At 38.4% G+C, this 12,517-nt stretch overlaps 2 protein-coding genes across 13 annotated transcripts in view; both read right to left on the bottom strand.

Annotated features, from left to right (window-relative positions):
* rps6kc1 (ribosomal protein S6 kinase polypeptide 1) overlaps positions 1–3,344 on the bottom strand; it is a 30,681-nt gene extending 27,337 nt beyond the window's left edge. For both annotated transcript variants that reach the window (XM_054762088.1, XM_054762087.1), the window contains exons 1-5: positions 3,133–3,344; positions 1,756–1,791; positions 1,287–1,407; positions 490–605; positions 320–413 (exon numbers count right to left, since the gene is read on the bottom strand). In XM_054762088.1, the coding sequence (XP_054618063.1) occupies positions 320–413; positions 490–605; positions 1,287–1,407; positions 1,756–1,791; positions 3,133–3,246 (481 nt within the window). In that variant the 5' untranslated portion in view covers positions 3,247–3,344. The remainder of the gene's footprint in view (positions 1–319; positions 414–489; positions 606–1,286; positions 1,408–1,755; positions 1,792–3,132) is intronic.
* Positions 3,345–3,587: 243 nt separating this feature from the next.
* si:ch211-203k16.3 (DBH-like monooxygenase protein 2 homolog) overlaps positions 3,588–12,517 on the bottom strand; it is a 34,555-nt gene continuing 25,625 nt past the window's right edge. For 5 of the 11 annotated variants that reach the window (XM_054761112.1, XM_054761113.1, XM_054761114.1 and 2 more), the window contains 2 exons: positions 12,392–12,504; positions 11,056–11,094 (listed from right to left, as the gene is read on the bottom strand). Coding sequence is in view for 6 of the 11 variants with exons in the window: in XM_054761108.1 (XP_054617083.1) it covers positions 3,928–4,086; positions 4,197–4,290; positions 4,402–4,511; positions 4,614–4,673; positions 5,190–5,286; positions 5,359–5,447; positions 5,519–5,691; positions 6,893–6,995; positions 7,084–7,239; positions 8,188–8,271; positions 8,349–8,501; positions 10,414–10,560; positions 10,635–10,855; positions 10,963–11,005 (1,689 nt within the window). In the remaining 5 variants the exon portion in view is untranslated. Of the gene's footprint in view, positions 4,087–4,196; positions 4,291–4,401; positions 4,512–4,613; positions 4,674–5,189; positions 5,287–5,358; positions 5,448–5,518; positions 5,692–6,892; positions 6,996–7,083; positions 7,240–8,187; positions 8,272–8,348; positions 8,502–10,413; positions 10,561–10,634; positions 10,856–10,962; positions 11,095–12,391; positions 12,505–12,517 lie in introns of those variants that run through there. The other 6 variants (XM_054761108.1, XM_054761109.1, XM_054761110.1 and 3 more) reach the window with 4 other exon arrangements.

The following is a 12,517-nucleotide window of genomic DNA, read 5'->3' as shown; positions in this document are numbered from 1 at the left end:
TATATCGGTGTTCCAATCCCCGCACGGCGCAGCGGTGGAAACCTGGGATTCCCTCGAAAATTAGGCTTTATGGTTGGTTGTATGTATTTTTGTACTTCGCATACTGCTTTATCATGAGTGGACAAAAAAGTGCCAAACTTTATCCAAATGTGACAATGCAAAATGCACCTTTTTGACCTGGAATGATTATAAAATTAAACAACCAAGTAATCATGTTCACTATTTCAAGTTATTTAAGATAAAAGGTGAATGCTTTTTAAGTGTCCAGGAGTAGGGGGTTAGTTATCTGAATATGTTCAAACTAAATATGACAACCTACCATCCGAGCTGCAGTCGGACAAAGTGTCAGCCAGGAAGTCGACGAAGGGCTCCACCGGTCCAACGAGCTCTGAGCCGTCGTGGACCTCCCCTCCCTGGGAAAACGCGGCTCAGTTGTTGTTTTCTCAACAGATTGTGGTTGCGTGTGCGTGTGTTGGTGTTACACCGTACCTTGAAGAAGTCCTGGATGTGCTGACTGCTGTACAGAGCGGGTATGTTAGCAGAGAACTGCAGCAGATCCTCTGAGCACTGCCTCCGTTCTTCAATCACCGAGTCATCAAAACGACCTAAAGATACAAGAGAAAAGGCGGCAAATGTAATCCAACACGCATTAAATGAGAGCCACAGTGAACTGGCTGAATGAATTAGTGCTCAGGAACGGGATCGCTCTAATCACCTGCAAAATAGACACTTTACTTTGTTACTGATTTGTTTTTTGGTAGATATGAAAGTTTTTCTGTGCCCAAAATGATAAATGTAAAGCTAATTCAAATATAAATTAATCAATTAAACTGAAAAATAATGTGATAAAACATCCAACAATGAATTACCTTGCGAAATAAAATCTTAAAAAAATAAAATATCTTAAGAAATTGACAAATTTAGAGTGTTTATTGATTTATTTCATAACCTTACAATTATATATATATATATATATATATATATATATATATATATATATATATATAATATAAAAGTGCCCAAACGACTCCTTCTTCCAAAAAATTGGGTCTTGAAAAAGCGTGTTTCTTATATTTGGTTTCAATCCAGTAATATTTCATCATAGCTTGTACAGTACATGTGCCCGGAACACCACACTGGCACAAAGGGGGCGGAACAAACACTAACTCCTGTTACGCTTTTGCCATGCCAAGGATCAATTCAACTGAACACAGTCCAATATTAAATGGTATTACTACATCCTGGTTTAAAAAAAGGTGCAAGTAAACCCAGTGAATGGTACTTACCAAACACTTTGGCCTTGGCAAAGGGAGGAAACAGTTCAGACTGGCTACAAACATTCTTGTGCAGCTGCCAGAGGTGGTGATGAAGTTTGCGAAAATCACTGTACCTTTTCCATACTGTTATCTGGACAAAAAGCAACAGGACAGGATGGATTAAACTGTAGGACAGTGATGCAAACGTAAAGACCTAAAACTGAGATGCCTGGCTTCTCAACGCGTGAGGACAGTTTAACTCGTTCCAGGCTGTAATTGACATCATGCCGCTGTCATTAGTGCTGCTTACAGGGAAAGAGTGCATTCCTCAATGGACACCAGAGCGTGAATTTACGAACCAGTACAATATTAGCTCTAACAAATGGCTACACACAAAAAAAAGTCAAAAAGAAATGAGTTTGGCATAATCCTCCCCAGCTTTCTGCAAGTAATCCCCAAGATAGTGATGTCAGCAGACAACAATGTTTACACGTCTTACCTCTTGGACATCCTCAGGGTTCTTCCGAGAAATGATCTGTGTAAGAGCAGATGGGAGAAAAGGGAGTCACGACTATGCTAGTGTGTGCCCTCATTGGCTCTGGAGCAAACATGAGCAGCTCTGGGGGTGACAATGGGTGCCTTATATGGTGAATGATGGCTAAAAGACGGAGGAGACATCACCAGTAGTGATAAGCCATACCAGTATCGCCAGTACTGACGCTTTTACAACAGGTTAGGGAAATAAACTATAGACTAACATAAAAATGTAATTTATGCTATAATAGATACTTATAATATACATTTTTAATGGTGACATATATATGTATACTAAGTTAAACCACAATAACACACACACACGCACTCACATGCTCAGTCAGCACAATGAGAAGCGGAAGGAAAAGTAGTTCCTGCCACCGTAATGTTACTAAGCCATGTCACCTGTATTGTTTAGCCACCGCATCGCTTAAATTAGATAGTCACGTGATTAAGATGATTCTCTCCAATCTCCCAAAGAAAAATAGTGAAAATATTGCTATTTTGGTAGTGGCTAAAATTTATCCACCCGCCCAACACTAATCACTTGTATAGAACAAGTTTTAAAGGAGACAGCGACAAACGCAAAATGAAGATTTTTTTGTCTTGAAGACACGTAATAATAATATTGGTTTGGTTAATTTCACTCAGTGAATACTCTCCCTGTATCTATCTGGATAATTAACGTTTTCAGATGGATTAAGTAACATTTGTGTTAATTGCATGTAGTGTTTTTTCCGCGTTCGAGACACCCCACTACACAAATGGCGTCGTTCAGGAGTTATTTATTTACGTCGGCGTGTATGATGGATGAGGTTTCACTTGCGGTGAAGACACTCAGCTACGCAAATTGCGTAGCTCGTGAGCGTTACAGCTACGTCTGCGCAAATTGAGAACAGTGTTTTGTTTGTATTCAAGACACCCTGCTACGTAAATTTCGGGATTCGGATTCAAACTCCAGTATGTGTGGTAAAATGACAATTAGAACATGCCACCATGTTATTTCAAAACCTTAGTACACGAAGTAGTAAATACAGTCGCCTTTGCTTATACTCGTGAAGTGCAGCGTTAAGAAACTAGCTAACCATAGCTACGCAGTTTACGTTTGGCTTTAAGGCAGGTTCATTCTGCTTGATAGTGCTAATGCCTTTTAGCAATTGCATAACCATCAAGGGCGAAAAGGCACCATTAGTATTTTAAGGAGTATCATCAGAAAGACCAGGAACATCTACATGTTAATTAAATGCATGTTAGCATCACATTAGCTTCACTAGCGTAACTAGCTAAGAAGCGTCTAGCATGTTAGCTATCAATAGTAGCCCATCATCATCTCCTCACTTACCGTCGCAGTGACTTTGTACACTGTGTAGCCTTTCTGGTGTTTCGTGGGGTCCGTGACTGTATAAAAACGAGCAAAATCCCCAATGTCAAAGAGGTGGTCCCGCTGCGATATCATCCTGATAACAACATTGCCGAAAGCTACCAGCTGGCTAAGCTGTACACAACATCCATTCACTGACAGGCGATTAGGTGAAATCGACTGAGAGTGAGAGGTCATTCCTGGGCAAAAGCTATGACGTCAACACGCCTTAGACCCAGAAAAATTATTATAACTTTTGCATTAAATAATTGTTTCGGGTGAAAATAATATGCAATATTTTTGTCAGAAATTTTGTTTTGTTATGGTATATCTTTACCCATCATCTTGTCTGCAGGTTTGGTGAGAGGAAAAATAAATTAGATCCTTAAACATAGATATATTTACAGTTGATAGCCGTTTATAGGACAAAAATGTATTGCTGGGTCTCATGAAGATATATATATTTTTTATTGTAGTACTAAGTGCATATGATAAAAATCAATTATCAGTAAGGTTATTGAATATTTGTGATATATGGTGAATCAAAAGCAAATACACAACCAGCATTTAACTTATGATTACAATTTATAGTGACAAAACTCATCTACATAATAAAACATTACACAATCTAAGGAAAATGTGCTGCAATTATTCACCAATAAAAATAAACATATGGTTACATTATTCTTGTTACATGGGTAAGAAATGTGAAAAAAAAAATTAAGCTACAATAGAGATACTACGATTATTTTGTGTCAGAGGGTTCTTCATTGCGGTTCACATGAGAGCGATCCATGCCAGCGCAAATAAAAGTGATGCTTGACTCCAAATCCAGGGGGCGCGCTGATGATTTGCGGCGTTGGTGGCATTACAGGGGAAAGTTGGCGTTTCCATCATATCCCTAACTTGGCCATTAGGATAAAGGTGTACATCAAACTGTGACAAAGGAGGGAAGAGAGGTTGCTTTGTGTTGGGAACCAAATATGTTCTCAGGTTCTTCATGTATTCAGAGAAGTGAAGGAAAAAGGGATACCAAATATACTTACGGCATCACCTATGACAAACTCAAGATGCGGCACGTTCTTTATGGTGCTCTCGTAGGCCATGATTTCCTCTTGGCTTGAGGATCCATCAGGGAATCTGTAGGGAAAATTCATATTGAATCATCTCACCATAAAACTCATTCATTCATTTTCTATGCCGCTTAATCTTCTCATGATAAAACTCCCTGGCAAAGAGTATTTGTCTTACTGGTCTTTCAGATTGGTTATATTTGGTAGGCTGATACATGTGGTGATGTTGATACGCGGGTAGTAGAGCAGGAAGGCGAGACACATCTCATCGGTAGTCGCTAGTCCCATCTGTTTAAAACCAGGAGAAAACAATGAAGAACCGCGCTGCATTTAATCATCATAATGTTACATGTGTGCACCTCATTTAAATCATGTATTTATTGTACTCGCCTGTGTGACTCCTGCCCTATCGGTGGTGCTGTAGCCGCACTCCACCACAATTTCATCTCCCTGTACAACAGACAAGGCCTCATTCAGTAAATTGTGGAATTATATACCCAAACAATGCACAAAATAGTTATCCCAACTGACATTTTACATAAACCAACGCCAGGGTACCAACTACATACCTTGGAAATTGCAGAAATGTCAGAATTCAACTAATTATTTTTCCCAGCGTCATCACATGTGTGCACGGGAACTTGTTGCTAGGCAGAATTTGTGGGGCTTTTGTTTTCCTTGGCAAATTGTGTGTTTCTGTGTTTGTCTTAATACTCACAGTAGTTAACTTGTTTTTACACTTGTATGACACTTATGATGGATTAGTTTTACTGGTGGTGTCACATCTTTGCTTGTTGCTAGGCATAATGTGAATAATCTGAATTAATTAATTGTATTGAATCACCGCAATGAAAGTAAATGTAACAAGCTTTTTTCACCACAGCATCACCTGCTAGATTTGCAAAGGCGCTGCACTTGCCCCTTGCGCAAAACTGCCACTTGTTGTCGTGGACGAGACAGGCTCACCTTCTTGATGGTCTTGGTGCTTCCCAAAGTGGTGGTCTGCTGTAGGTTGAAATCATAGTTGGCATCCAAGCCGAGGAAGCCTATTTGCCTTCCATTTCTACCCAGAACAAAAAGCAATTGAGTGACATTGTCCGTCAAAGAGGAGAAAGAACAAATCTGGCTTTTTTACCTGAAATGTCCAACTCTGACTTCCCTCCCGGCCAGGTGAGTATGCATCATCACTGCAAAGACTTGCAGGTCCGGCACGGGGTTTATGATCTGCATGGGATAGTAAATATCTCAACGACTCAACTAGTATACATTTCAATTATCTTGCTCGAAATTCACACCTGAGAAAAGAGGCTGGTGTTACAAACGGCGTAGGCGCGGAATGCATTGGCTCGAGGCGGGATGCTGTAGAAGGTGTGTGCCGACACGGACACACCTGTGGTCAAGATGCCGACGTCATACTGCCGCAGTTGATCTGTATAGAGCAGTCTCATACCTGAGCTGTCAGTCCGGCCTGTAGAGAGAGGAGGCCACACATGCAGTTTACAATTATATAACACACATTATCCAACACGGAATGAGTCCTCTTGTAATGGGCAGCTGTGCTGATGCAACGGCACCCTGAGGTTATTCTGTCTGGAACCAAAATGTACATTTACCTATTTTTCATATTTTAAAATGATGAACTTCTTTTTACACTTGTATGACCACAAATGGTTGAAAAAATGAGACGCGTCGAGAGGCATTCTTAACAGCCCTCATTAAGCTAAAACTACTGCTTTTTAAGACACGTTATTTTTGCACAGCTACTTGTTGCAGGGCAGAGTGGTGAACTTCTTTTTACGCTTGGATGACAGTTATGATTGTTTATTTTCCTCGTGGCATCACAGATATATGTTGTTTTTGTTGTTCTATATTAGCTCGGCCATGTTGTGAATCAGCCCGCTACCTCAGTACACTTGAGGGGTTCAAATAAATCAATAAATTACTATGATGCCTTGTGTCCTTTATGCTAGGACTTGAAATACTGTACACTACTTTTTAAAATGTACCAGACACATTAGGTGTATTTGCACAAATTCAGTAACCAGCCTGAATTTTATCCGGTATCGGATCGGAAATGAAATCAGTGGCGTCACACATCACTGCTGACTCATCAGTGTCTCATCAGTGTAACATTACTGACGCCTGGTGACCAGAATACTATACTGTATATATAACTTGTCTTTCTTTAGACTAATAATAGGCCATAGTCAACCACGAAACTGCAGTCATTTATTAATTAATTAATTTTTGAAAAATCTTGATAGAGTGAGGGACGACGGTATTGGTTTTTGCCTTAACACTAAGAGTGGGTAAGTTCTTTTTACATCGTATGACAGTTATGACAGTTATGTTTTTTCCTGGTGGCGTCACATGTTCTGCACAATGACTTGTTGCCAGGCAGAATTCACAAGGCTCCTTTGTTTTTTGACACAAAGTGATGTTTTATCGTTTTTTTGTCTTAATACTTACAGTGGCTCACTACTTTGTACATGTGTGACTGTAAAGAATGTTAAAAATGTTTTTACAGTTACGATGTCAACAGTTTGACCCTGGAACAGACCCATCAGTTGACTACTGCACAGGCGGCGCTATCTGGACATGGACACTCAGGAAAAAAAGATTCATTCGAGACATGTGGTGTGTTTTTAGTACGGTACATAAGAGTGTACCTGATTCCTTGTTAGGGTTGTTGTAATGGATTTGCAGCATATAGAATGCACCATTATCTCCACCTCCAATGGGAATGCCAGCATTTTCTGGGAGCGCAAAGACCTGAGGTTGCATATTAGAGGCCAGTGGATGACTTGCTTGCATCCAACATGCGCCAATGAAATGTGCAGTAAAAGTATGATAGAATTACCCCTCCTCCTACAGCCCATGCGGCCACTACCCCCAAGCAAGCGTCCCTGGCATTGCCCTGGTAGCATTTGCCCTCAGAGGGAGTTGTCACCAAGGGCGGGCAGCTGTATAGCAGCATGTGATGAACGAGGTCAGGGTGCTCAATCACGGGCTGAAACTGAAATACATGAAAAGGTAGTGCATGAAAATGTAAAAAACTGTTCAGTTGATCACATTTTTCTGATAAAATCTTTCCTTTATTGTGCAAGGATCCAAATTTGGTAACTTTGCCTCACTATAAGGCAGGAGAACCATGTGATTCCTCTGGGCCAATCAGCAGACAGATATATAATAATATTGATGAAATTCTTTTACATGAATAAATATGCCTTTAAATATTAATAAATTAATTCATATTCTTACAAAAAAATACATATAATCAAAACTAATTCTTGACTGATAATAGTAAAATAGGATGTTGTGAAATTCATTTCAATTAAATAATCAGAATTTGTTTCATTGCTGTTTTGTCACCATCATTGACTTAACAAATTAAAGCACTCAAATAAATATTATATATATATATATATATATAATACAACATAGAAATACAACATAGAAATGTAACAAACATTTTGTGGGGCAACAAGCAAATATATTTGGTAAATTTAATATGAGTTAAAACAGATGTCACACAAATTGTCATTGGCTAGATAATGTTAATGATTAAATTGTTAAAGATAAAAACATGTTATTTTATTTAATTTAATGTTTTTAATGTTTAATTTTTGTATTTTATTTAAGACAAATAAATATTTATTTAATTAAATGTAATTTCATTTCATTTTTGTAGTTTATTTTAAGATAAATACATATTAATTTAATTTATTTCATTTTATTTATAAAAATATCAATTTGATTTACTTATATATATATATATATATATATATACACATTTTTTTAAAACCCAACTAATTATAATTAAATACCCATCCATTTTCTTTACTGTTTGTCCTCAACAACAAAGCAAATATCCATATTATATGTAAAGTAAAATATAAAGTATATATCAAGTAAAAGACATATTATATACACTGAATTAGGGTTGAAGAGAAAAGGCAATAACCTGATATATATGATGCTTTGTGTCCAAGGGTGAAAGCTGCATGACCTTGCAGTAATAATAGGTGTCATCTGGAGGGATGGGAAGCTGCACAAAAACACCTTAATTAACATTTCTATGCATTCTATGCATGGAAACAAAAAAGTAGCTCGGTTTATTCTTACATTTTGCATGGTGACACTCATATATTTTCCGCTTGCCACAGCGGCTTGGGGTGCGTGATCCAGTAGGTTGACTTCTTTGACCCCGGCTTGACCTCCATGGTAGTCAATCTCATCAGTGTCTCCATAGGCGTATAGTAGATTCATGGGTTGGGCCTGTGGTAAAGTTGGCAAAAACAAAACAAACGTAAGTGGTGTTTCCTTAGCAAATAGAAATAAGGATGTTATTGCTCTGACGCTGCACTTTTTTTCCCGTTTTGCTTTTCGACAGCAAAAAACGAGTTGAATTACATACATTGAAAAGAGAACGGCCCCTTCGGTGGTTGCTATGGGACTTATTCATTGTGGAAAGAACTCAATCAATGTCATCGCCGAGAGGCATTCAGAGAAATGAAACAGGAGAAGTCCCAGAAACTCCGTTTGCATGGTCACAAGCAGGAAACATGAGGTTTTACAAAGGACAATCATGTACAACACAAAGGGCTGAGAGTACGAAGAACGGGTGAGATTACAATGCATCTTAAAGCTCCATGGTGTACGACAACCAACAGATCATTGATCATCGCTATTGGCAGTCATGACAATCACTAGCACACCATCAGGAAGTGTGTTGCGTTCATGATTCAACTATACATGAGTACAAATTGAGAGGCCACCTATAGTATTTTGAATTGATAGAATTTTGGTTTCACAGTATTTCATCATATTTATCACATTTATACTTTACAAAATAAATTCAGTAAATGTACTATTACCCTGAATTCATCTTTAATTATTTTTTAATTGTTTTTATTATTCATTTTTTCATGTATTTATTATATCTTAAATTTACTTATACATTTTCTTACAATGTTACTTTTTGTTTTTCTGTATTTATCTACTCATCATACAATGTCAACGTCAGTTTTACTGCTGTAACCTATTACGTTATGTATTATTCAGTCTTTTTATTATTTAATTAGGGCAGGGGCATCCAAGCTTTTTCCACCGAGGGCCACATACTGAAAAATGAGGAAGCTGTAAACATTTCAAGAAAAAGCTTTGTGATACAATAAAGGTGAAAAAGCGTATTATTCGTATGAACTTCACTATTTGCCCTTTTTTCCCCATTTTTTTTTTATTTTATGTTTCAAAATGTCCACATATTTCAACTTTCTTCCTAAATAATTTTCTTCTCGTAATATTATGACGGGTACAAGAGGCTCCTCCGCATTGCGAGGAGCCAGATGAGGTGGCTTGGGCATCTGGTCAGGATGTCTCCCGGACGCCTCAGGGCACCCCAACCCGTAGGAGGCCTCGGCGAAGACCCAGGGCCCACTGGAGAGACTATGTCTCTCAACTGGCCTGGGGATGCCTTGGGATCCGCCGGGAGGAGCTGAACAAAGTAGCTGGGGAGAAGGAAGTATGGGCTTCCCTGCTTAAGGACCCTGCGACCCGACCTTGGATAAGCGGAAGAAGATGGATGGATGGATGGAATATTATGACTTTATTTCCATAATATTATAACTTTTTTCCCCAACATAATTTTCCAAAAAACTTTATTTTGTTTTGTTTGTTTCTTATAATAGTATAACTTTTAATTTTTTCTTTATTATTTCAACTTGATGCTACTAAAATGACATTATTTTTCCTAAGATTACCAGTTTTTTCTCATAAAATTGCAACTTTTTTCTCATTAGAATGCTTTTTTTTTTTTAATTGTGACTTGATACTCATACAATTAAAGGTGTTTGTTCCACTTCTGCTGTTGTGTTCCAACTATTTAAACTTTCATCATGTAAATTTCCTTCTCACAAATGACTTTATTCCCATAATATTTACATTTATTCATTATTTGTCTGCAACATGCATGCTAAAATGGCCCTAAAATTTGGGCTCAGACAACTCTTTTCTCACGGGGGGAAGGGCGGCCCAGCAGGTCACTCCTATTTTTAAAAACATGGAAATGCATTTTTAAATAAATAAAAATTCAATTAACATGCGTACCACTCGTAATGTTTGATACTAAGTCTAATTCTACGAGTGTTAGATTTGACTGGAGCTTGCAACCAAGAAGAGAAAATCCTACCGTGATCTGGAGGTCTTGGTTGTCACACGTTTGGAAGGATCTGGAAAAGGTCATGATGGTTTGCCCTTGGCTCTCGGTGAGAGACAGGAGGGTGTAGCTCTGTACCCGGTCCACTTCAGGCATGGTGTTTGATGCCGAATAATAATCCTGCATGGACAAAAAAGAAGAAAAAAAATCAGAAAACACAAATTATATCTCGCTATTGTCCAGTAAAAGCTTACTTTGAAGTATGTTCCACTGGAGCCGACTCCTCCCATGACCAGATCCGCCCCTGTCATGTCTTCAGTGGGACTCAGGCCAAAGCCGATCCAGCCGGTGGTGTTGACGATGAATTTGAGTGTGATTTCTCCCCGCACATCATCAAATCCCCACTTCAGGCAGACCAGGTGATTGTTATCCAGGTAGTCCATGAAGGGCAGGTTATGATCTGACGCCTCGGCTCCTTTGGTCCACATCAGGCACAGGTAGTATAGGAAAGGAAGTAGCATGATGTGTCATTGAGGGTGGTGGGTTTTAGACTGAGCTGGTTGTGTGCTTCATGGTAAATACCTTCCCATCCTTTGACACACCTGCAGCGCTGCGTGGAAGTCATGTGATCCAGGACGTGCCTACATACCTCCCTGCCAGCTCCCTCCTCCTTTCATATCATCATCATCATCATCATACCACTCTTGCACTCAGCTGTTTGAAATATGAGGAGGGATTAGCCATGAGAAGAAAATACAAAACAGACATATTTTCTCTCCAGTTTTGCGGAACACTGTTAGAGGGGGAACAATGTTCATTACTGAAGTCAATACAGCCGTTATTACCTCAATAAATCATTCAATACCAAAGATCTATTTACACGTTTTTTTGCACGAGAGGCAAAAAGAGGTGATGACGCAACTGCACACTAATGGATGTCATGTTGACAGCAGTTTTAAGCCATAAAAACGTCCACAAGGTGGCAGAAGTGCATTTGATAAGAGCTCGGCATGTGAATTTGAATGGAGAAAACATACACGACAGCACGGAGGAAGTGGAAGAACGTGGAGGAGTGTAGCGTGCAGAAAGTTACAGATTGTAGCGAAATTTTAACGCGTGCGCGCACGCAGTTCAGCTCCACATGTGAAAATTGTAAATAGTTCATGGTGTTATATTTCTATATAAATTGTTATTTTGATGTAAAACAACAACTTTTCTGTGTTGTGGTATAGTTGTGTAGATATTTGAGCTGTCACAAATGCAAAAAAATTCTGTCAAAGTGAAAGTTATGCTTGAAATGTATCTCTTCACAAAAAGCTGGCTTTCTCCCTTTTTTCAATTTTTCGGGAGGTGATATTTCCCTGAAACTTGCTGATGTTCTACTGCTGATTATTAAAGAACAGAAAAAGGTAGAAACAAATTTTTTTTCGGATGAAAGATGAGAGTCTAATCTTTCTTGTGGTAGGTTCCCTGTTTACGTAGCCATAGAACTCAATATTCTGTGTGCCTTGAAAGATCAGTCAAAATCATCTAAAATGGCCGGTAGGGAACAGGTTGTATTTTCAAAAGTGGCTGGGATTGCATGAGTTAATTAACTAACTAACCTGCGGTCCATGGGTGAGTTTAAGTGGGTCTCTAATTTGATTTAATTAACTTATTTATCTTTTAATTTTGGGCCTGTAATTTATTTATTTTATTATAATGTATTTTTTATTTTAATGAATAAAATAAAATGCATTTCTTTAAATCAAACAAAAATACAATAAAATAGGGAGCCAGAAATGAAATTTGCATTGCACACTGCAGTAACTTTTAAGCGGTTATGATTTTTTTGTGTTGGATTTATGTGTACCAGATGTGTTGGCACTGACTACATAATAGTCGTCATAAAAATAATTGACGCAATTATAGGTGATGGGAATGCACCTTGGCAAATATTGGACAACACCAAGAACAGCGCTTTAAGAGATCACATGAAAATATGTATTGATTCTGAATTGATAAACTGTACCTGCTTGATGGTCGTGACGCTTCCCAATTTGGTGGACTGTTGAAGGTTGAAGTCATAGTCTTCCCTCCCGATGGATGTATCCGCCAAGAAATCCGTGTCATACGACGACATAACTGAAAAGAAAAT

The sequence above is a fragment of the Dunckerocampus dactyliophorus genome, chromosome 19 (genome assembly GCF_027744805.1).
Source record: "Dunckerocampus dactyliophorus isolate RoL2022-P2 chromosome 19, RoL_Ddac_1.1, whole genome shotgun sequence".
NCBI classification, from domain to species: domain Eukaryota; kingdom Metazoa; phylum Chordata; class Actinopteri; order Syngnathiformes; family Syngnathidae; genus Dunckerocampus; species Dunckerocampus dactyliophorus.
Note: the sequence above shows the minus strand (reverse complement) of the source record. Positions and strands in the feature narration are given on the sequence as shown.